The sequence below is a fragment of the Cydia strobilella genome, chromosome Z, assembly GCF_947568885.1.
Source record: "Cydia strobilella chromosome Z, ilCydStro3.1, whole genome shotgun sequence".
NCBI classification, from domain to species: domain Eukaryota; kingdom Metazoa; phylum Arthropoda; class Insecta; order Lepidoptera; family Tortricidae; genus Cydia; species Cydia strobilella.
The window spans coordinates 17,613,081-17,639,367 of NC_086068.1; the positions used below are offsets into that span (position 1 = coordinate 17,613,081).

Genomic DNA, 26,287 nt, shown 5'->3' on the forward strand with positions numbered 1-26,287 from the left:
ATATAATGACATGAGGTATATCTAGGTCTGAAATTAGTTTATATAGCTCCAGTTTATAAAACAAACGAAATAGAGCAAAAACAAGTTTTGTATGAAAAGCTTAAATTCGATGTATTTTTTTTAACTATGGTATCTGAAGCTATAATAACTAATTACAGACATAGATATACCTTATCTTATTTTACAAAGTTTCAGTGCAATCTAGCTAGTCGTTTTAAAATGAGAGCGGAACTACGTATGTATGGAGAACCGAGCTTGCCGGAGACCCTTAACTGGGATTTTTCAGTCAAAACTAGTTTCGCAAAATGCCTTGGTGAAAACTAGTTTTGACTAATTATTCAAAAACAATTTTATTTAAAACTAATTTAGACTATGGAAAGGCGTTTTTACTAGGTGAAACTGGTTTTCACGGTATTCTGCTAGAGTTAAAGCAGGGTTTCTTAAAGTGGGGTCCACGGACCCCTTAGGGGTCCGTAGCATGTTTATCGGGGGTCCGCAGTAAGTCAGTTACCTACTTTAAATATACTTATTAGAAAATTTTGTAGTAAACTTGACGAAATCGAACTGTAATGAAACTTAATTTAAAAAAAATATAGACAAGGGTTTTTATTATTATCCTAAAATATTTTTTGACCGGGGTCCGTGGAAATATTAAAATTGTGAAAATGGTCCGTGACTGCAAAAAGTTTAAGAAACCCTGAGTTAAAGGACGGGTTCGACGACGAGCGAAGCGAGGAGGATCGTGATTTGTCCGTCAGTCTGTCTGTCAGCGGACTGTAACTTAAGAAACGTAAATAACGAACAGTTAAATAAAAAAATATTATTTTAATTACCAACGCAGTCTTTAAAAGCTAAAATCTCGAGTGTGACCGATGTGTTTTAACATCAATAAAATAAAACGACATCGCAGAAGAATAACTCAGTAAGTAACATCTCTAAATCTCTATTAATCGTTTTTTGTGTAGCCCTCTTATGTGTAGGTTCCTATTCGTACCTAACCTAACAACGAACAGCTTATCTGCAAGGCTTCACTGCAGGTAGCTATTAGAAAAAATATAGCTCTTTTTCTTTATTTTTCCATCATAGTGCAACGCTTTAAATAGCGTTCTGCGATGAATGCGCTTCTGAATTTTTAAGTTTCTCTTTTGTTAGCCCTCACGGAGTGAGAAAATGAATCCTGAAATAATCCTAACCCTCGAGTTATTGGCCATATACTTCAAGCAATATTTGAAAATCGAATAGTTTTCTTGAATAATCAATGTGGCTTAGAAACTGTTGGTTAATAATAATTGCGAAGGAAGGTAATATCCACTCAACCATAAACTTCAAAAAATAACAATATAAAACAAGACTAACTTGCGAAGCCAGACACGATAGATTAGTTTAGAAACATAACGCTCTATACTTACGTCACTTCATCGCGATTTCATTTAAGTGGTTAACCCATGGCGTGTAAGAGAATTATTCAGATTAATAAATTCGCATAATATGCTTTCGTTCTATACCTATACGTAAACACAATGATATTTGTAAATGCCTAAAAATATAAAGCAAAGGTCAGAAAAACATGAACACTCGCCTTGCCATGTCTACTTTTAAATGACTTAAGATACCTTTTAATTGTCATGCATCTTACTATTTATTTACGAGTGAAATACTAACCGACACAATATATACATAGGTGATATATCATTTATAAAGAGCGGACTAGACAATGATAGCTTCTCAATTACTCGTATAAGGTTTCACTAGTATGGCGAGTCATAATGTCATGAATCGCCATTCCCTAGAAGTGAAATACTTGAGTTCTGGTTCAGTATGCATGTTAATAAATATGTATACATAATCGGTGGCATTTTAGGGGCGAACGCAGAACGTCTGGCTTGCGGGCGTTCGTCCTTCGCTGAGATAGAGGTGACTCACCGAGCGGCTGGTGGAGCGCGGCGTGTGCGTCGCAGTCCGCGCAGATGGTGGAGCGCAGCATCCGCTCCCGCTGCAGCCGCCGCAGCAGCTGCAGGTGCTGCGGCGTGAACACCGTGCCCGAGCGCTCGCCCACCAGCAGGACGTCGCCCGTCTCCCACCACGCCTGCTCCCGCAGCGTGCCGTCCCTATTAAACAGCCCCATATCCTTGTACCCTTCCGGCGGGCTGAGCGCCCCGGGCTCTGGCTCCTGGTAACGCTGCTCGCACGCCCCACAACCGGAGCACTCCTCGCTCTCGCCTTCATCTGAATACCCACACTCATCGCGTACGACAATAATGTAATCCGCTTCGAAAAATTCATTCGCGCTCTCGTCAAAAACTACTCTGTGCTTTTTTGATTTACTGCCTTTTTTGAGAGACGATTTTAGGTTGTCGTGATCCTTGTTGTGACGGTTGTCGCGGGCGGCGCGATCGCCGCGCATGGTCGCGTCACGCGTCGAATCGCGACGCGAGTTCTCGCCGGAGTGCCGGAGTGGCGCTGGCGAAGTGCCGCCGCGGCGGCGAGTCGCGACGGTGCGGTGGCGGCAGCGGACGCGACGCACGGCGCGCGGCGCTCGGCTCTTCCAGGCTTAGCACAAGCGAGTCGGCATCAGGCAGGCGGTTCGCCGACTGCAGCGCCGCGCCGCTCGTCCTATCGATCGCAATCGCCCGCCTCTCACCGTCCTCTCACTTACTACTTACTGTATGGGACCTGGTGACGATTTTTACATGAAACGCTAACGGTCACCCTTTACATATTATTCAAACATATAATTAATTTTACTACAATATCCCTTGTTTCTGAATTACAATAAGATGATATTACACTGGGTAATGCTGGGTAAATTAATCACAATTCTTTTTTTCGTCTGCTTAAGTAATTAAAACTGAAATTACTTACAAATTGGAATATACCAATGGAATACTCGTTTATCTCAGCTAGAAATCTTTGAAACGAATAGTATACATATTACATATGATTTTCTTTTTAATAGAGGAGTGTAATTTTAAATGGAACACCGAGGGAAAAATCCGATAGGTAATCCAAGTGCATGTCGGACCACGCATAGTGGAGGATGTGTGAATGAAATTTGGACGAATTTGAATGTCGTATTAAATTAAAATATTCATGTTTATGTTTATAAATATTCGTGTTTTTTAATAATGTATTTAACAACGTTAAATTCAAGGAAAAGTTAATTCCAACGTGAGAATCGCGAGATGCTTAACGGCAGTTTTGTGGCAAGAGTTTTGAATGATTCACGGTCACGGTTGCTCATAAACAATACAAAAGGTAATCACAGTCTATATCCCGGTCAATATAAGTCTAGTTTTGTGGTACTTTATTCAGGGTGCGCCAAAGTTCATATAAAATTCGATTATTGAAACTCCGAAAATGTATCTCATACGATTTTACATCCTAATGATCATTATACATTTTCATTTTAAACAATACTCATTGGAACTTCGAATATATTATATTCAAAATGTCATTCTACATAAATATCTCTATTACTAAAATTTATGCATATATTATTACTCGACATATTGTTTTCGACCCTCACAGAACCGAAATCCTGTGACCCTCACAGCGACCGAACGAACAAGACCTTTCGGGGCAGATCCGACTCGGATAGGTTAGGTTAGTCTTAACCTTACCTAACCTATCCGAGGCGGGACCTTTTCTTAGTCTTTGAGGTTATTTTTTTTACAACCCATAAAGTATAAGTACACAGTTCGTACAGTACCTGGAGATATCAGGTTGCACATTATCGGTACAGCGACAGTGAGCGACCGTAGCGAGCGAACGAGACCTTCCGAGGCAGATCCGACTCGGATAGGTTAGGTTATTTTCGAGGTTTTTTTTACAACCCAATAAAGAAATTCATACAAATAACATTATGGCCACAGATACATTCTCAGTGATAACATTGAGTAAAAAAACCGATTATGTATCGTTATGAATAATGTAGGTTTTAACTATTTAAATAAAAAAATATGAGAAACAATTTTAAACGAAAGAAACGATGATTATGACTACAAAGCGGTATTATTAGAAATATTCGAATAATAAATTGTATATGAGCCAATATGGGTCCATATTCTCTCATATACTCATCTCCTTTATCCATCGCGGCCGGAAACACAAAAATGTTGGCATTTTATGTAATTCCATATGTAGCTTCCTTAGATTTTTATTATTTGTATCTCATATAAACTCACGGGTATATACATCCCGGTCATTTGATAGGTGTGTGTGGGGATACAGATCCAACACGTAGAGGCCCTTTGGAGAAGTTTGCTGTTATGTAATACACCTGCTAGAACCCATTCACGGGTACAAATAGATACCTGTAAATCGGTTCCAACAGGCGTAGGGGCTATTATAAACACAGTGGAAAAGAGTGCCGGTTATGGTGTTGAAGTTTGGCTGGTCAAAAGATTGGGCTATTGCTGAGAGGTCCGGACACCTGCCATAACAATGATTGTACACGTTATCGAGGCAGGCGGTGACTCGCCGCTGACTAGATGGGCCCCTGAAACTGCCGTCGCGATGACGACCAGGAGCAACACTAGTGTGAGCGGCTCAGGGGTGTTGAGAGGTGTGCGCCGCTTTCTACCCAGTGGCTGTTAGCAGCCACTGTGCCAGTTCGCGTCTTATGCATCTTCATGCACTTCCACCCCTGGAGCATATAGCTCTAGCGACTCCTCTCTGGACAGCCAATGAAGGCAAGCCAGAGCTGAGAGTCCTGCGTATCCCCTTGGGGTAGATTTCAGATTTTTATTATTATTATACTACCTGAAGGTGTCAGAAGGGACGGAACGGATGTTCGGCCCTATTGCTGGTACCATAGAGTTTACTATTTGGCAAATAACCGATTTTACCCACTAATTAACATATAAAAAAACTGGCCTAGCATCAGTAATATCATATCGGACACGATTTTTATTTGTTTGCATTTTTCTGTCCGATTTTACACCGTGCACTCAATATTCAAAAAATTATGGTTGTCAAACTTTTAGGTGTGGGGTCAATGAACTCATGTAGGGTCAGTGAACCCACGTCGATTCATTGACACCATTACAGGTAGGTTGAAAGAAAGTGATGAAAGAGGACATAAGGATAAAATAATATGAAAGTGGAGGAATTAATGCGACCATTTTTAATCAGTTTGCGTTTTATCTATATAATCTTCTATCTTCTATATAAATGAAAATAAAATGCGTTTGTTAGTTTGTTTGTTAATTTAAATACAGTGAATTTAAGCTTTTCATAGAAAACTTGTTTTTGCTCTATTTAATTTGTTTTATAAACTGGAGCTATATAAACTAATTTCATACCTAGATATACCTCATGTCACTATATGTGCAAAGTTTCATTACAAATTTACAATCCAACACGTAGTTTTAAAATGAGAGCGGAACTACGTTTGTATGGGAAGGTGCAATTCGGCCGAGCTTGCTGGGGACTCTTAAGGCCGTTCCATCGATTTGCGGCTATCACTGTCACATTTCACAAGAAAGGACGGGAAAGACCACGCGCGCCAAGTGTCAATTTTGATCGAATTTTGTCGATATTTATTTATTTTAAAAACGTTGCCTTACACTATTGAAAGTCGAAAGCTGTTAAATTACTATTTAAGTTAAGATTGTTTATTCTTCTTTTTTTAGGGTTCCGTACCAAAAAGGTACAAAAGGAACCCTTATGGTGCGACTCTGTCCGTCCGTCCGTCCGTCTGTTTGTCACATTGCTAAATATCTCGAGAACTACTTAAGCTATCAATTTGATATTTGGAATTGTCATGGTTGTCATAAAGAACGCTTATTAATTATGGAAAATGCCCAATATAAAGAGAGGGCAAAATTTCAAGGTCTAGTTTCTAGGTCGAGTGGGATATCATTTGAAAGAGCTCAAACTGAATATTACAAAACAATTTTTCATGTTTTTTTTCGGTGAAAAAAGATTATAAAGGGAAATGTTAAAAAAATTCCATTCCCCCCCCCCCCCCCCCTTATCACCGAAGTTTACCAACCAAAAATTATGAAAGTTTTACACAATATTAACATTATCATAAATATTACAGGAAAAATAATTATAATCACACCTCTATCTTGAATACTTTTTTTTTAAATATCATAAAACATTTTGTAATTTAATATCCAATTTAAGCCCCTTTGCCGGTGTTTATTATATTTGAAATATTTATGAGATTCAAATGAGATTACACTAAATTCACCTTCTTTCAAATAAAATAAGAATTATTTAAATCGGTTCACATGATAAAGAATTATCCCAGACAAACCAACATACATACAGGTCGCGCAAATTAGTTTAGCGCCAATTTGCCGATAGATGGGGCTAGATACAATTACGCTTATTACTTATTATTCTGGTCAAGTCTTTGGTGATTATAGTTACATGAGAAAATTTAAAGTTTCTACGGAACCCTCGGTGCGCGAGTTAAACAAACTCGCGCTTGACCGGTTTTTTGTTTATAGTGTCACATAATAAATAAATAACCGAGTAAAGTTTGATTAAAAGTCCGAGGTTACTTTGGGAATTAATTGTATCGAGCGAAGTGTCGTAATTCGTGTATCGGAAGCTGTGTTATTAAAGATAATATAATCAAGAACTACATATATTTTTTCTTCTTTTTCACGTCTACGAATATCAACGTCTCTTACATCAACATGACCATCGTATCAACATGATCATATAAGGAGATTTTTCGCCCCAATTATAGCAACTGATGCAAAGCTTGCATGTAGTGTTGTTAAAAGACTAGTCTTTAAAACTTTTGAACCTTAACGACTCGCGAACCTTTAAGGCTCAAGCTTTGAAAGCTAGAGCGTTGAAGGTTTGCTCACAAAGCGGTTTAGAACCTTAACGACTCAAACTTTTTATGACTTGTCAAAATGAAGTCTTTAAGACTCGGGCCTCATAGGGAACTCTAGCTTTTTATCTTAAGCTCAAGCCCCAGCTTAGAGCTCATACGTTGAGCTCTCTTTGCAGAAATTATTTTTGTGTAGAGAATTTACGAATATTATAATATACCTATCTATATCGGAAGAGTAACTTAACATCAGTTAACGCATTTACTGCCTGCAACGTATACAGGTTGGACCATTTAGAACAGTGATTCCGTTGCGTATGTACATCCAGATACATTTTCTATGAAACTATATTTTAAAATTTTCCCGTTCCGTTCCGTCCTATATGAGTGAGTCATAAGAAATAAAAATAAAAGTTTAAAAAAATATTTATTACTTAATTAAGACTGGGTGATTACTTGAACCGCTTGAACGTTTTAACTTTTAACCGCCTCCGCTATTGACTAATTCATGAACGCAAACTAAACAACTAAGAGACAAAAAAAACGAAACGGTTTCTGCAGAACTGTAAAAATGCCGCGGCATACATTTATAACCAAAAATAATGGTTTCCTAGTTGACTATACGGAACTCTGAAAACGCGATAAGTCATAATTATCTTTTTCTGTTTTTCCCTATTTCACAAAAACGTATTAAATTTTACCCTACCCTATAGCATAAGTTGATCTTATTTGTTAAAAGCTTTTATTTTTTGCTACAAACCTTTACTGCTAAAAACCTTAGACTTAAACCTTCAAAGCTTAGGAGGCTTTAAAGCTTGAGGCCAAAAGACTCGAGGTTTTTTTGCTCGTAAGCAGCAACACGAACTCTAGTTCAAGTCGTTAAGGTTCCGAGGCTTTAAGGTTCGAGGCTTCAAGGCTCAGTAGTCGCGACTCAAGTCTTGTTGTTTACGCCTCAAAGCTTAAATCCACAACACTACCGTAGCCACCCAGGATATTTTTGCACGCACGTAAAGGGCGGTCGGATATTCATTTGCAAATGCGGGGTTAGAGTGGATTCGCGAATGTACTTGCGATTGCATTTGACAGTTGATTGGTATACATGGTTGTACGAATGCGTAGAAAGCTACGCGAAGGTTCGAGGTTGGCGTGGTTTTATGTGTGTCAAAAAACCGACACGCCTTGGAAGAGCACGAATGTCATAAAACATTCGCATAATCATTCGCGAATGTAGTTCCACACATGCAAGTTCGCGTATTTGCAGGAAGTCAACGGTCGGAATTACAAACCTTATACTCACCTATTACTATTGGTAAAGCTATGAGAAGCCCTGTTGCACTGATGTCGTTAGCGCATTGTTGGACAGCCGACTATTATACTGATCACTAGCTTAGTAGCTTTTCCGACCGGCCGTCAACGCTGACCTCTGACGCTATAATTTGATAGAATAGGTATCTCCGTGCTACGGGCGCTACGGCTAACCTACCGGACATGTAAGTACATACACATACCTATATCGACACAGCCTATTAAGTAAATGCAGCGCAGAGATGGGTGGGTTACCGAAGTTGGACAAGCATGGAAAATAACAAACAGAATATATACTTATAACTATGGCGTTACCTATTCTTATCGTGTAACAGTCTACCGTAAGTCATAAATGACAAACATTCGTTAACCTTGTTTCATTGCAAGACATAAAAGCTACGGCTTTTGATCCACAGCTAATGACCTTGACTGCTAGAGTACTAATGCGAACGATTCACTTCGTGGTTTGTTATCGCGTTGTATGGCTGTGTCACTTTTGTTTGCGACAAGAAACATATAATTATGTATTATAATATACCTACCTCTCGCCACACAATAACGAACCATGGTTTGATTGGTGCATATAAATAAAGATAATTATATGGTACCTATTTAAAGCGAATATTGAATAATGTTAATTCTCACCTGTTTCATAATAGGTATAAGAGAAATTCAAGATTGGCGATCAATAAATTTTCCTACAACAAAGCAAAGAAGTGTTATTGTTCACAATGCAGGCGTGAGGCGTCTCCACATAAATGCTAGAATCGAATATGTCTCCCGTTAACCCAATGGTCTTAGATAACGAGAGATTACTTCTTATTACAACCAGTTTTTACGCTTATGAGTTTACTTTTTTATTAAGTTTTTATAGTTTTCTTAAACCGTTTGAAATTAAAATATTTAAACCAAAGAACCACAGAGACAGACTAATAACTCAAAGTTGCCAGCAGCAATATTTGATCCAATGCTAACAGACGATCGGACAGTTCACCGGACTGAAACGGACGTAGGCAAATACCGTACCAGCTTCTGACGGTCGATTACACAGTGGGACCAGGGGGGCGACACTTAGAAATGTAGTTAACATTAGTAAAGATGGAGGCGATTTCTATTAATTGGATCGACTACCTACTTTTGCGTAAAGTTGACTTACTATTATGCAAACTACGTCACCAGATGTCACTATAAAATTGATACAATTTAAAGGCGTGAATACGACATTAAGAAGGTTGCATATCAAAGAATATAATCTCGTACGCGTACGTCAAGACCTTTCTTTATGAAAGTTGTAATTTTGTTTAACGGTTTGATAATATGAAATTCTATGGAACTATCACACTTGTGTACATGTTATTGTAATTGAATAAAATATAAAATAACAACATTAAATTAAATTAAACCTTTCTTTATTCATAATGTTGTTACATGGTTGTTACCTGGCAACGGTTATTTACTGTCAGAAAAAAAAAAATCGTAAACAGAGGTATGATTGATACGAACTTATTATTTCTCTATTAATTTTAAAGTGCCTAGCAGAGCAAAGTAAAATCGGAGCAAGCAAGCAAGCAGCATAAAACACGAGTAACATTCAAATGATGATGATGATGATCCTTCCGGCCGATTTCGACCATGGCGACCACTTCGACTCCTAGTAACTAGGAGCTAACTGTTACAGTTAGCACGGCGCTCGTGCGCCCGAATATGGCTGATGTAGCCGATCTTCGAGGCGAACCCCCGTGCACATTGAGAGCACGTGAGAACACCAGCCACATAATGGTAATGAATGGAAGCAGGCTGGCGTGCTTTCAGCTCGTCGCGTTTAGCATCGAGGTCAACTATGCGTTGCTCCTCGAAATCGCGGACTTTGTCCTGCACCAGCCTGCGCCACTCAGGACGCTGTGCTGCCAAACCTTCCCACTGAGAGGGCTCGATGTTGCATCTTTTCATGTTTCGTTTCTGAACATCTTTGTATCGGAGGAGTTGTCCGCCAGGTTTCCGCTTACCCTTCTCTAGTTCATAAAAAAAGATGCGCTTCGCCACTCTCTCCTCCGCCATACGTGATACGTGACCGCGCCACCAGATACATACATACATACATACATACATACACATACATATATTAGAATCCCAATAGTTTCAATGTTACAAAACCTGGAGATTTAAAATTTTAGCGGTGCTCAAGGCAATGCCGGGAGGCCTAGATATCCTCGGAGGTAAGAAGAAAATACCATCCTTGGCGCTAATTGCAACCAGCGATAAAAAAGGCTATGGCTATGATTAAGACCTTTAAAATGATTTTAATTTTGTTTACGACATAGTTGTCCGATGAAACTGCAGAGATTGTGCAATTTGATTCCTCTAAGTAAGACGATGTGTGTGTGTGAAATCTAAAAGTGTAATAATATCATACCTATACTTGTATAAACATACTTGTTTTACTATGAAGTACAGAGTATGTTTTTTAATGATTTTGATTTAATTTCTTTTAAATCTTTTCTACAAAATATTTGGTCTACTTGGGTGGTTTACAAGTAGACCTAATATTATTATATAGGACGAAAGTACACAATTCGGATGCATATGTAAATGTGCACGCACACATACATCGTTAGTTACGGATGCTAATCGGAGATGGCGCTTTCAAATGAGTTTCCATAAAATGTTTAAAGAGGGCTCTTTTATTCTATATACTTACTATACTCTTTAGTATAGTATTATATAATCTGTGACTCTTTGATACAGATTCTAAGAGTGACATGTCCTGATTCAGTCCGGTTGATCCATTCGTCTGTTAGTACCACTATACAAAACACAATGTTTTTCCTAATCTGTTTGTAAAGTGACGTGACATGACAGATGTGCTGTTGTATCGGTTGAGTAGCCAATATTTTGAGAACTATACCTGTCTACACCTGAAAGAAGAATGTTCTGAGTACCTACAACAATATTACAACATTTTGAAACATTATACCTGCGGTAAAACAGAGCACGGGAATTGTTAGATTTGTTAGGCTGAAATCTGTAATAATGCAATGAAACCCGACATCAAACTACAGTAAGTGTGACTTATGATTTGTAATGTTGTGATTCACCACCTAATTCAGAATCATATTCAATCTTCATATATTATATTATTATAAGTTATTCTAGGAAACAATTTATTTTCTTTCGTCCGCTTTATTTCGTCCGAGATAAATTTAACTGCATCGTTTTGGTAAGAATATGTATGATTTTGAAATTTGATACAAATAAAAAATATTTAAAGAACAAATTCAAGTGTTTAATAAATAGGTGCGATATTTGTAAAAAAAATATTACTAAAACAAAGAGTGTACTTTTGATGTTACATGTGTGGAGAGTAGATTATATTTTATGTTTTTGTTTTGCTTGAGTAGATTATTAAGTGGTCCCCTAAGCATAATTGCTTTAAATTTTTGAGAAACAACATTAATAAATCATTCGATTATTACTTGTACAATAGTATAGTTATAATTATAATAAGCTGTCGGAATTGTAAGAACATCTCATAACAATTCAACAGCTTAAATATTTCTAAATATGTGTCTTATGTGGATGATATAGTAAATAAATTGAGCTTGTTTGTTATTCTAGGTAATGGGGGTGTGTTGGTGTAAAGACAAGGGTCCAGAAGAAGGTGATGTGTACTCGCTGAGCCCCGAGCCCGAGTCCGCGTCCCCGGCCATGTTGGAGGCGCGGCCTCGCGTCACCAAGGTTGTGGACTCCAAGCTCGTAGACCAACTTGTGTTGGAGATGCTTGGTCTCATAGCTTCAATTGTAGACAAGTGAGTGAGCAAAATTTGATTCTGAATATTTTATAGGCTGGCCAAAATGTAGCCAGTCACATTGTTAGAACCTTGTGAAATTTATTAACACTTTTATTATGATGAGGGTGGTAAAGGATGTTGAAGATGGTGAGATAGTATGCAAAGCAATTTTTTATTTTATTGATTGTTGTAGTTGTTTGTTTACTTCAACAATATCTGTTTTTAGGTATATTATTGAAGTAATTAGAAAATTTTAATATCATTCTTATGGCAAACTTTTTTTACAAACTGATTTTGCATTGTTACTAATTCTGAAAATGATTACTAAATTTCACCTTAATCAAGGCTATTGAAATAATGATTTTGTCAAAATAAAGATTAAATTTGAATGGAATGGGTGACCTTATTGTAGGCCTCTGGGCAGCTAGAGGTTAAAGGTAGTAAAGTAAGGAAAATGAACACTTCATTGCAAACTTTTATAGCATGATCCATACTCATAAACAATTAACATAAAAATGTTTTATCGCTGATGCTGCTTACGTTGCATCTAATTCATTATGCAATCACTGCTATTACACTGCATGCAATTAATTAGGTTTCATGCTAAATGCGAAATCGTTTTCCTAATTGCAATGCTACCAGTAGTATGAGTAAAATATAAAATTATTTTGATTTTGATAATTTGTATGTGTGTGTTTGTTTATTGTCTGGTGACAACCCAAACTCACTACTGCTACAAGTTCAGAGCCATATTGAACCCTATCAAAACTCACTACTGCTACAAGTTCAGAGCCATATTGAACCCTATCAAAACTCACTACTGCTACAAGTTCAGAGCCATATTGAACCCTATCAAAACAAGGTTGATGTTTGTTTAATATTTTTTTTGCAATTAGTGAGTTTTGGTTGTCACCTGACGTTATATGATACAGAGTGTAGGGACGTAGGGACATTCTTTGTTGTGTGAGTATAGGACCAACCACAGAGAACACTTATTGCCAGACATCGGATGACAGTTAGTGGGTTCCTGTATCAATAAACTCAATATTGAATGCTTTGCCCAAATGCCCACATACTAGTGATTGCTCCCAGCTTTATATTGATTTAAACTAACACGATTTTCGCTCATAATTTTAAAACTAACATGGGACTTAAGTATGTACATATTATATTGGGGACTCTGATAAAGTAGGACACAAAGCATTCTTCAAATGATTGCCAGGTTATGAGTACCATTGGCTTATGAAATATACTGTTATTCAAAAGTACGGATATTCGGAAGAAAAACGCGTTGATCAGTGAAGTTTCAAAAATCCTTTTAAAATAAAGAAGAAGAAAATGAAGCTATTATTTAATTTATTATTATACTTTAAATGCAATTATATTTGTACAAGCTAATCTTAGAGAGATCACTAGTACATGGGAAAAGCATTGATAGTCGAGTTTATCGATATAGGAACTTGATAGTCTCCATACCTAGCTGTCATCTAATTTTGTCCTCAATAATCCGATGTCTACTTTAGTCGGCCTTTAGCTGCATTATGCAATCATATGTCTATTATATCACCTTACTAGCGCCAGTGTATTAATAACACCGTTTATTTCCATAGTATCACCTAAAACTATTATTATGGGTCTTATAAAACTACTATGTCACTCAGGACTCTAAATGAGTTGTTGTTATGGCTAATGTGTTTGTTGGGTATGTAAATCACATTTAGGTTATAAATATTGTATCTTTATGTGTCAGAACTGACTATTTATCCACAGGCGACCACATATTTTTTACTCTTGTCTCTTTCTCGCATGTTAACGTTTCTATAAAGTAACTGTCAATTTACTCTTACATTATACTAAAATTGGTCCTAACTCTAATTTATGATCCTCATGTTACAGCGACGAAGAATCTCCCGTCTCTCTGGTCAAACTGCACATGATAGCGGACAAAGAGGAAGGATGGATACAGGTGGTCAAGTCCATGGTCAGAGTGATACCGCTCGAAGACCCTTTCGGCCCGTCTGTCATCACCATCCTACTGGACGACTGTCCGCTACCCTCCAAAGATTCCGTTGTAAAGGTAAATTACCTTATACACTTTAATTTTGGTAAATAGCCCGGATAAATGAAAACTTATAATTTATCATCATTAATACCTCCTATTGTTACCTTTATAAGCTAAGCTGTTTTGTCAGTTTGGTACGAAATTACTTAATTTATTATTGATATTGGTTCGAGTTCATCTTTACGTATTAAATTTTTTTAATTTACTAGTATACTGCTTTTGAGGTCATTTTAGGTAGTTTAAGGCTAAATCTAAATTTTACTTTTTCATAGTTTACGGTACATTGGTGGAGCTTATCGCCTTTTGTAATAAGATCCACCAATGTACAGTTAGGAGTGTTGCTGTTTGTACTTAATCCAATAGCGGCTTGCTAAACACACCTAGGTATATTTCAAATTTATATGCCCCTTTCAGCACTAAATAGTTTATACACACCAATTTGGTGGGTATATAAACAATAAACGGGTAAATACGGGTATATTGAATAAATACTGAGTATTTACTCGGTATTTACCTACCCATGAGTTTTTACTCACCACCCATCTCTATTGGCAGCGTGCGTCATATATTGAGGAAACGTGTATTGAGCAAACCATAGTCACGCTTTAGTCGTTGCATGCCGGTAGGTATACTAGAGTAGTTTTCTTACATATATACATGTGTTTAGCACGCATCTTAATACATGTTAAGGTTAGATAAAGTGGAGCAATAATTTAGAACGGCGTATTTTTTATTTGCTCGCATTATTGTTAGGCAAATACTTGGTATTGTTTGTTTGCTTGAGGCTCTAACTGATAGGCAGCCGCCCATGATAAACCAAGTCTGGTCAAAAATCAACAACAATGTCCGAATGATGGACTACTTGTACTAGTACCTATACACTCTGAGACGAAGGTCGTCTTATAGTTTTTTTAACCGACTTCAATTTCATAGATTTTCTGGATGTAATGTGTTTAGATGTAAAGCTTTGATTGGAAATAATAGGGAAGATACTAAATTATAATTATGGTACACAATTGTATTTCTTTCATAGGGTACATTTTTATAAGAATTTCCGCGAGTTAGTAAAAAAGCCGGTTTTCATGATATTATTATTTTACTTCCAATATTATTTAAGTAAAGGTTACAGTTAATTTTGAAACAATGTCAAGTAATGCAGTAGTAAAAATAAAACCGGCCAAGAGCATGTCGGGCCATGCTCAGTGTAGGATTCCGTAGCTACCCATCCGTCACAATAGGCTAAACTGGAGCAAGTATTATAGAAGATGCTAACAAATAGTCCGTTTGCTATGGGGCATGCTTGTATGGAGAGGTATACATATTGGGGTACAGCAATTTCTGTTTTCTGTTGTTAGTTGTCCTCAATTCTGCCATAGAACGTCGTGAATTTCATAGCTAGAAAGAAAAAGAAAAGCTCCGCCCTGGCAACACCCTAAATGTCAGTAGGTTTAGAGCTATATCCAGAGGGAAGAAGTTAACAAAATCAACGTTAACTTGGGAGGGAGGGAAACTCCTACCACGGACTAAGTACTTCATATAATCAGGATAGAACTTCACTTCGGGTAAGTTCGTTTAATCCTGTAATTATATTTGTACTTAGTCCGTGGTAAATTATTGTAGATGTTTAGAGAATTTAACATCAATGAGTAACTTGTAATGATATAAAGTTTAGCCTAACAGGAACATCCTTGTGTATATGTTCATAATATATAATTAAAATCAATGAGAGTACACAGGTTTCTGAGCGCCGGGAGCTCTGTACTTTGACCCCCCCCCCCTCCCCCCCTCCCCCCTGACGCGGAGTTCAAGCTGGCTACCGGGCGTCTTGGGCTTAGGTAGACGTGTATAACATTCGTACCAAATGGCATTGCTGTACCCCAAAATGTCATACTGTTTCCCCATAGCAAACGGACTAAAAGGGATGAAATACACCTAATGTGTAATGAGCATGACTGCAATACAATAAATAATAAAGAAATGATGCTTGGTGCCTTTTACTCGAGTTAAACAATCAACTTTTCATATCGAATACGAGGAAACCAAAAATTTAAGGCAAATTTGCGTAAGCAGTACTTAATAAATGTAATATACGAATGGCTATGATTTTTTCCTTAGAACTTACTTTCAATCGGAGACTTTGCATGTCTGGTCATAATAATCCATAGCGAAAAACATTTAATTGCAATATTTATGAAAAAACACATATTTTAGGAAACCAGTAATTTTAAAACGATTTTATAATTAAAGTATGAAAATCAGCGTGCTTACTTTTAATTATTTTTTTCGTTCTAAAACTGCCAATTGTCAACGGCATTACTCATTCAGCCAATGAAACTGTTTTAGAAAAATTAAATATTAAATAAGTAAGTAAGTAAATTTTTAATACAGTTGCTTAAAAAGTGCTACTTTTCGTGGCTATTTAGCGTGCGGAAAGTTGGTTTTCGCGAACTAGTGCTTTTTACTTTTCCAATTTTTTTTAATTTTTACTTGTTTCAATTCATGACTACTTATTGATGAGTGTTAATATTAGTTTCCTTTAAACGTCGTAATCAACATAAAAACCTACTGCTAATGTAAGAATACGAAAAATATGCATATTTCATATTTTCTTACTTACCTCTTCATCATTATAAGTATTATAACAAGTTTATTAATTAATTTTATTATTAATGTTGAAAAACCGTTCTTAATAAGTTGTCTGAATGGAACGGAACGCCTGTCAAAGAAGAGGCGTATTTTCTTACTGCAAGAATGTTTTAAGTTTCCAAAGGCAACATTAGATATTGTTTTTATAAATATACGATACACTAATAATCGTAAATAACGATATTTAGGTAATAATAGTACAAGGTTTTTAATATTTACAATTGTTTCTGTCTTATAGAACATGCATTTGAAAAAAAAAAAACTTTCATTGAAGTGGGTTCAATAAAAATAACAAAATCTATTCTAGTCGAATAAAAGCTAGAAGATAAACACCTCTTCATAATGTCAATGTCAATGATGTCACAGAATTAATAAAATAAAAGTTCCGAATTCCATTCCTTATTTGTTGCTTTTCTAATTTTTCGCAACTGTATTAAAAAACGTCGTTCGATACACGTGCGGAAATGTCATTCTTCACTCGTCCCGAGTCTTGCCACTCGCCTACGGCTCGTGGCAAGATATCTCGGTACTCGTGGGGTAATGACATACTTTCCGCACTAGCATCGAAATGTACTATTACAGTACATATGGAACTACTTTACCGCACTAGTGCGATAATTAGCACATTACGCAACTATGTTAAAAAATTCAAAGGGCCATATGTACTGTATAACGTTGTACGGTACATCTTAAAGGTCGATTTAAAGACTCCCTTCGGTTGTGTTTTAATTTATCGCCTTTCGTTGCGAATTTCCTATTTTTAACCGACTTTAAATTCATAGCAGGAAGAGGTTCTGTATTCGGTTGTGGCTATTTTTTTTTCGCACTTGTATCGTAACGTACTATTTCAACACATTTGCTCGTAACATGCAAGTTATTGAACCGCTATTAGGCTCATAATCCTAGATATTAGCCACGCATGCTTTTTCATTATATTATATATCTTGTTAGGTAATGAAAATTATTACACATATTTACACTTACAAAATATAATTTTCAGCATTCTAATATTTCCTGCTATGGTAAAAACATAACATTTTATATATTTCGCGAATCATGTCAACATCCCTATTGCCATTTCAAAACCATTGCTTCGTGTATCCCATCTCTTGTACTTTGTACAGCCGCGCTAGCACAGGAGTGGCGCGCAAAAATCTCGCCCGCGAGATAGACTACTCGTCCCTTTTTAGGGTTCCGTACCCAAAGGGTAAAAACGGGACCCTATTACTAAGACTCCGCTGTCTGTCTGTCCGTCTGTCTATCTGTCTGTCACCAGGCTGTATCTCATGAACCGTGATAGCTAGACAGTTGAAATTTTCACAGATGATGTATTTCTGTTGCCGCTATAACAAAAAATACTAAAAACAGAATAATATAAATATTTAAATGGGGCTCCCATACAACAAACGTGATTTTTTTGCTGTTATTTCCGTAATGGTATGGAACCCTTCGTGCGCGAGTCAGACTCGCACTTGGCCGGTTTTTAATTAATACATTTAGACTCATTAATACAGTCACTGAACACTAAGAATACTAAGAAGCACCACGCAAACACACACACACACACCGTGTTAAAAATTGTAAATAGTATGTCTAATTTATGTCTTGTCCAAGCATGTTCTATGTAGTAAGTTACTTATTTGTTTGAAATGGTAAAGGGTTTTGTACTCAAGTCTATTTGTAAACCTTATAATATAAACCTAGGGATGAGCGGTGCCTCCCAACATAGGCATTTATTTGCTTACCGGGTGGCTCCATCCCCTGCATCATATGTTTTTATAAAATAAATAATTTTGACTTTTGAATTTTTTGAATTTTTGAAAAGGCGGGTAATCTATCTCATGGGTGAGGCACTGTCGCGCCCCTCCTATGCTAGGCCTAAAAGGGATATCGTTCACTTCTCCTTAGTAAAAAGAACAGCACAAGGCTGCGACGGATCGTATTGTTTCTGATTTTATCTACGTTGGCTACTTGAAAGCTCAGCTGATCTGACGCTTTTCTGAATCAAAACTAATCCTTGTGAAGTTACCGGCGGTTGGAGGCGTGATACTTTTAGTGAATAGAGTTAGACCAAGCTTAGTTGGCAGCAATATTGATAGCCCAGACGGTGCAAGTGTTATTTAAACGTCATAATTTCATAGAAGTTTGACGTTTAAAATGAAACATGCACCGTCTGGGCTATCAAAATTTGCTGCCAACTTAGCTTGGTCTAACTCTAGCTGTGTAAGTGATCCTGATGCTTGAAATGAGTTAAGTTTTGTGTCTTTTACGGAGATAAGATGTAAAATGTTATATTACGCAAATGATAATAGCTGCGACCGTCGCAGGTGACGCAAATGCTGGGTCTGTCGTCCCAGAGGGCAGCGCAAGGTGACATGAACGTGCGAATTGAGCGGAACATTTGCGTGGTTCTGGGCTGCCTGGCCGAGAAGCTGGCGGGACCCAACAGCGTCGCCGTGCTCACGCAGAACACACTCGAATATCTCATCGCGTTTCTGGTAAGACCGCAGGTGGGCCTGTCGTACCAGCCTGCTGGTAAGTGATATGTAGGTGAGCTTGATGACATGTATGCTGTTGGTCTATTTTATTTAAATAGGTGCAATGAAAGATAAGAAGCTAAAATTGTTCAGATCCTGCAGACATGCTAATTCCGGCAGATAATTTAGTTCAAATAAAATTAATGGTCGTCAATTTTCATTATTGTATTAAAATAATATATACAGAGCATTTATTATTTTCCCAGGTGAAACGTCGTGAAGCATGCGTGGTCCTCTTCGCATTGTTAGCATTAGAAAAATTTGCCCACACGACTGAAAACAAGTTGACGATCAACAAGTGTCTGGAGCGAGAGCGAGGGAACCCTCTGCTCGAGCTGGAGAAGTTAGCGGGGAACAAGGACCCCGTGTGGCGGCAGGTCGGGTTCTGCGCGCAGTGGGCGCTCGACAACCTGTGTAAGTGTCAAACTGTTCTCCCACACACTACGTGTGGGCTCGTGTTTATTAGTATTGCTGGACACTTCCGCGCAGTTTCTGTTATAAAGATCGAATCAACAAAGTTGGCCTGAATAAGTCCTCTCGCCATGTCAACCTCTTGACGTCACTCGGAATTCGCATATTCCACCATTTCACGCTAGGTTTCTTAGATCGACCTGTGTCTCTAGTCAATCCACATTTGTTTTACAATAGCTTTCCTTATACACGCTTTTAACAAAATGTTATTTCCTCAGTCCTAATCGAAGACCGCAAGCTTTCCTACGAAGTGGTGGACATGTCCAGCATTAACGTGATCCTGAACTCGCAAGACGTGAGCGAGTACTTGAAGATCTCGTGCGACGGTCTCGAGGCGCGATGCGACTCTTACTCGTTCGAAAGCGTACGGTGCACATTTCAAGTCGACGAGGGCTGCTGGTACTACGAGTCCGTCGTGGTGACGCCAGGGGTCATGCAGATTGGCTGGGCGACCAAGAACAGCCATTTCCTTAATCATGTGAGTGTAATATCAATTGTTTAGGCATTTGTAGACTTAGCGAGTGTTGAAACATCATGTACCTACTTGGCTAGAGGCCTGCACGTTTTTTTTTTTCGGGCATTGAAGGTTTAGTCTAAGATACGTTACGAGTATGTATGGTCGACCTTCACCGATACGTCTGACGGATGAAACTTATATTTTATGAAAAAAAATATGTTCCTTAACATAAATAAATAGGGTTGCCTAAAGAAATATGGTCAAGGCTATTTTTAAATCTTTTGAAAATATATTTTTTTTCTTCAAATTTCACCGATTTGTCTGACGAACGAAATAAGTTCCAATGGAAAGTATACAACTTGTACAACATGAATAAATTAAGTTGCCTATGTTTTGCCGGTCACTATTATGAGGTTGCCGTGTTTAAACAGGTGAGTTTAAATCGATAATTGCACCCATCTGTCTGACGCTTGAATTATATATCAAAATAATGATAATTTTAGGGATAAAGTGAATATTTTAGGAAATAATCGCTTCGAAAGAAACAAAATGCGTGCAACAATTTTTTTTATCGTTTCAACCCTATAGTGTGGGCGGTCGTTGGATAGGTCTTTCAAAATAAATAGTGGTCTTTAACAACATTTTTTGATAAAGTGAATCATTTCGGAAATAATTATTTAGAAAAAAAAAGGGTTTTTCCTTCTAACTTTTGAACCATCCATCCAAAAATTAAGGAAAAAAATCACAAAAATAGTGCTTAATAAAACACATTCGAAAATAGTTATAACAATCGTGATCAGTTAAGCCGTTTTTAAGTTATCGCTAAAAGTCTTTCCTTCTTATTTTCGTTAAAAGCCTGGCAACCCTTATTTGTGACCGGATTTTTGCAGGCAACCCTATACCATTGTGTTCGCAATAAAATTATCATTATTTTGATATATAATTCAAGCGTCAGACAGATGGGTGCAATTATCGATTTAAACTCACCTGTTTAAACACGGCAACCTCATAATAGTGACCGGAAAAACATAGGCAACCTAATTTATTAATGTTTTACAAGTTGTATACTTTCCATTGGAACTTATTTCGTTCGTCAGACAAATCGGTGAAATTTAAAGAAAATTAAAAATAGCCTTGACCATATTTCTTTAGGCAACCCTATTTATTTATGTTCAGGAACATATTTTCTTTCATAAAATATAAGTTTCATCCGTTAGACGTATCGGTGAAGGTCGACCATATATAACGTATCTCCTACTAGTTGTCAAATATGCGCCGCCACGCCAATGATATTCTACACTGAGACTCAGGTTAATTTGATGAGGAATTTGATTTAGGTAGTAGTTTATTTTATCCACGCCGGATTCCGGGAAAAATTCTGTAAACCAAATGCCACTTGTATAATTGTCTTGTATTTTCAGGAAGGATACGGCATCGGAGACGACCTGTACTCACTCTCGTACGACGGCTGTAGAAAGCTCATTTGGTACAAAGCGCGTCCCGAGCCCGTTACGGAGGTTCCCGAGTGGCGGCCCGGGGACGTCCTAGGAGCTGTAATAGATATGAACACCAAGGAAGTTATATTCTCGCTCAACGGCCGTCGGTTGCCACCTTGTAGGGAGATATTTGAAACTACCAGGTACGATTTATTGTAGAGCCGTTTGAACCCTACTACTTGTGGTCTAAGTGGAAAACTTAAACTTGACATGACACACCAAACCAGGTGCTGTCCCCTAAGAGTTCATGCTCACTCTCTTGAGCGTAGACGGGTCAGAAACTTTGTGGCCTAATTCGCTAACGTAGACTTTACACTTCTCTCCAATATACAGGGGGCTCCTGAGCTGACCTCTAAAGTTAGCTAGCTTCCCTTTAAGCGAGGTTTAGACTAGCAAGAACTTGCATGCAATTTAAGTTACATTGCCGACTACTAAAGTAAACTGTATTTAAAAGGTTGATCAGATACCGCAATGTACCGAAAATTGCACGCAAGTTATTGCGAGTCTAAACCTCGCTAAGATTCTGTAAAATAGTAAAATCTTTATACGTTAACTTAAAAAGAGAGTAAAATCTGTCAAATTACTGCAAAGATAACACAACTGGCCGCCCAGTCACGTGTCACAATACACAACTTTCCGTATCCTTTATATTTTGTTACATTCCCTCACTGCCGCATCTTTTTTTTTATGTACGTCGGTGGCAAACAAGCATATGGCCCTCCTGATGGTAAGCATTCTCTGTAACTTATGGACGCCTGCAATCCCAGAGGTGTTACATGCGCGTTGCCGACCCTAACACTCCGCACCCTCGTTGATCTCTGGCAACCTCACACCGGGAGCCGGCAATATTAATATTTCGTGAAATAAACTGTATGTGATATAATATAATATAACATTGATTGTTTTGTTTTGTTTTGTTTTGTTATAGACAAGGGTTCTTCGCCGCTGCGAGCTTCATGGCGTTCCAACAGTGCCGCTTCAACTTCGGCCACGAACCGTTCAAGTTCCCGCCCACCGACCGGCCGTTCGCCTCCTTCAACCAGCACGGCTACTTGACTGACGAACAAAAAAAGGTAACGTGTTGTTTGTATATACATATAAGGTGCTAAAAAATTTGTTACCGATATTTTAAGAGATGGTACTTTACATTAAAACAGTTAACTATAAATAAAAATACGAAGACTTTTCATATCACTTTTTTTTTCATTTACTGACCAAAGTAGAGTACTACCAGCTGTAAAAATATTGGTAACTAATTTGTTAGCACCATATATGTACACGACAATGTGGTACTTAACTACTTACATAAAATAGGGGTAATTACTGCAATTTTCTGCCACTAGAGTGCAGGACCAGCTTCTTTAGTAAACCATAGAGTAACTTATACATACTGTAACTTTAACAGGTTTTTGACAAGTTTTCAGAGATAATAAAATATGACATTGATGCATCAAGGCGGTTTGCTTACAGAGGTGAGAGGACCTACCGGGAAACGCGAATCTGAAAATTCGCTATCTGCCTCTTTAACGCTCGAATATGCAAGAGTGACAGAGATGTTAGATAAAGAAAAAATCTTGGTTCATGATAGACCCTCAAATTGTGGTAGTGGCGCCCTGGCGCCCCCTACGCAGAGTTTCGCGTAATATTCTCTATTGTAGAAATGTATTGAGGGTGATGCTATACATCCATCTTCTTCTGCCGCATAAGTAAGTGCGACCTTTACGTTTGTTGTCTCACGTTTGGCGTGTGGCGTGGCGTTGATCAATATAACGGATATTTTCATCTAACTTCAAGCAGGTGAGAACTACCTAGACTTGTATGTATTAAAAAAATAAATAAACAAAAATAAATATACTAATATAGTTTTGAAATTCATGTAATTAACAACATATGTAATCAGGTTCTAAAATAAAAATAATAATATATAATTTAATGGTGTTGGCCGGTGGAAGTATGTAACAGATGAGGCCAGCATAGCGTGCCCTGTCAATCCCTAGAATTATGTCATTTTATTGCCCTGGATGCCAGCCCTTTAAGCCAAATCTCATAGAAAAAGGGGCAAGCAATGATGGCGCCATCCAGGGCGGGGGGTGCCGTCACAAGATGTCACTATAAAATTGATACAATTTAAAGGCATGAATACAACATTAAGAAGCATAAACTTAAATAACATCAAGGACAATAGAACAATAAAGAAAGAAGAATAGAACATTAAGAAGGTTGCATATCAAAGAACGTAATCTCGTACTTCAAGACATTTCTTTATTCATAATGTTGTTACATGGTTGTTACCTGGCAACTGTTATTCACTGTCAGCAAAGATAGATATAACTCCGTAATAGATGGATACAGTCTAAGGAAAAAACGTGCCTCGCAAATCAAGAAAATTTGATTCTCGTTCAGAGGGCGCTACTAGTTTTGGCCTACAGTCGTATAGATGGCGTTGACGGTTTCGTTTGTTATTTAACAATTTTAACGCATATCAGTGAAAGAACATGGGTCAAAATCATAAAAATAATTAATGCAAATAAAAAAATCATTTATCTATATTTAAATACATTATATCGTATTTTTATAAATCTTTATTTTTAGTTTTAAAGTGTGTCGACAGATGGCAGTGAATTTACTGGGGTTACAAAATTTACTATGACAGTACCGCTCTAGTATAAGTTACTCTATGCTGTCAGAAAAAATAAATATCGTATACAGAGATATGATTGATACGAACTTATTATTTGTCTATTAATTTTAAAGTGCATAGCAGAGCAAAGTGAAATTGGAGCAAGCAAGCAAGCAGCATAAAACACGAGTAAAATTCAAATAGGGTACCGTCAAATCGGATGAATAGGGACGGCGGGGAGAATAGGGACAAGAACCAGGAATGACATTTTACATGATTATTTAAAAGAAAATATGTATCATAAATTGTATCTTGCGATTGAAAATAATAGTAGATTATATTCTTTTGGTAATAGAAAGACTGTCAAAGCATGAAAGTCGTGATATATTGCCAAACGAACAGTTTAAAATTGAGTCTGTCAACGAATGGTTGATATAAGCTCCAAAACTTCCTTTAAAAGTAAAGGTATTACTGGTTGGTGACACTTCTGATAGTGATCTGATAGTTGAAACTTGGTAAGTAGATATATTCTGTGAACCGCATTAAGATTTTCATACAAAAATAGAAAAAAAAAACAATACATTTTGGGGATTCCCCATACTTGGAACTGAAACTCGAAAATTTTTTTTTTGAAAAATTTTTTTTGAAGACCTATCCATAGGGATAGGTCTTCAAAAATTAAATTGAGGTTTCTAATATATATTTTTTTCTAAACTGAATAGTTTGCGAGAGAGACACTTCCAAAGTGGTAAAATGTGTCCCCCCCCCCCCCTGTAACTTCGAAAATAAGAGAAAGATAAAACTAAAAAAAATATATACAGTACCATGCAAACTTCCACCGAAAATTGGTTTGAACGAGATCTTCGTAAACCGCCATTTACCTTCTGTCGGTGCGCGAGTCCGACTCGCACTTGGCCGGTTTTTTTAATTACTTTTGTTACTTTCGTCCGTATAATAAGCCCCGCTTAATTATAAAATAACAATTTAGATTAATCATTCTGAGTGTGGTATTTTTAGGGTTCCGTAGCCAAATGGCAAAAAACGGAACCCTTATGGATTCGTCATGTCTGTCTGTCTGTCTGTCCGTCCGTATGTCACAGCCACTTTTTTCCGAAACTATAAGTACTATACTGTTGAAACTTGGTAAGTAGATGTATTCTGTGAACCGCATTAAGATTTTCATACAAAAATAGAAAAAAATCAATAAATTTTGGGGGTCCCCATACTTAGAACTGAGTCAAAAAAAAATTTTTTTTTCATCGAACCCATACGTGTGGGGTATCTATGGATAGGTCTTCAAAATGATATTGAGGTTTCTAACACCATTTTTTCTAAACTGAATAGTTTGCGCGAGAGACACTTCCAAAGTGGTAAAATGTGTGCCCCCCCCCCCCCCCCCCCTGTAACTTCTTCTAAAATAAGGGTATGATAAAAATTATGTACATTACCATGCAAACTTCCACCGAAAATTGGTTTGAACGAGATTTAGTACTTAAGTAGTTTTTTTTATATGTCATAAATCGTAAACCGCAATTTACCTTTCACTCACGTTTCACATAAAAAATATATTGTTTAAATTGTGTAATGTACGGAACCCTCGGTGCGCGAGTCCGACTCGCACTTGACCGGTTTTTTTAACATAATTATGTATATATTTTTATGATTACCTGCAACAAATAATTAATAGTAGTTTATGTGACTGCTACATAATGAAAGGCATTAAAACGAACGAAGTGAGTTTCATAATAGAATCACACGAGTGTTTTAATGCCTAATTATGTACAGTGACATGCACTGCTTTATCTATACACATATTACGAGCCCCGATGCATATGTTGTCGTCTAGTCAGACCATTTTTTGAAGTTCTCGCGTTTGTACAAAAAGAATGTTTAAGTTTAAAAATAACTAACATTTAACGCTAATGCTAATGTAGTTTAATTTTATATGGTAATATTCTCCAATAACTAAATCCAAATACAAGAAATACTGTTTGTACTGAAATAAAAAAAAATAACGATTTTTATTTTTTATTTGACGGGTAGGAATATAACAGATGTGAAAAGGGCTATTACTAGGGAAAGCAACACGGCTCTACCAATGTACTGACA

The 26,287-nt window shown here is 37.2% G+C and overlaps 2 protein-coding genes across 2 annotated transcripts in view; one reads left to right on the forward strand and one right to left on the reverse strand.

Moving 5' to 3' along the window:
• The window catches only part of LOC134754473 (uncharacterized), a 123,541-nt gene extending 121,008 nt beyond the window's left edge, over window positions 1-2,533 (reverse strand). The window contains exon 1 of the mRNA XM_063690807.1: window positions 1,924-2,533. Within this exon, the coding sequence (XP_063546877.1) occupies window positions 1,924-2,404 (481 nt within the window). The 5' untranslated portion in view covers window positions 2,405-2,533. The remainder of the gene's footprint in view (window positions 1-1,923) is intronic.
• An 8,480-nt stretch (window positions 2,534-11,013) lies between these two features.
• LOC134754299 (RING finger and SPRY domain-containing protein 1-like) overlaps window positions 11,014-26,287 on the forward strand; it is a 29,174-nt gene continuing 13,900 nt past the window's right edge. Inside the window, exons 1-8 of the mRNA XM_063690536.1 lie at window positions 11,014-11,159; window positions 11,717-11,907; window positions 13,786-13,966; window positions 18,925-19,095; window positions 19,341-19,548; window positions 19,824-20,083; window positions 21,484-21,701; window positions 22,487-22,631. Coding sequence (XP_063546606.1) covers window positions 11,720-11,907; window positions 13,786-13,966; window positions 18,925-19,095; window positions 19,341-19,548; window positions 19,824-20,083; window positions 21,484-21,701; window positions 22,487-22,631 — 1,371 coding nt within the window. The 5' untranslated portion in view covers window positions 11,014-11,159; window positions 11,717-11,719. The remainder of the gene's footprint in view (window positions 11,160-11,716; window positions 11,908-13,785; window positions 13,967-18,924; window positions 19,096-19,340; window positions 19,549-19,823; window positions 20,084-21,483; window positions 21,702-22,486; window positions 22,632-26,287) is intronic.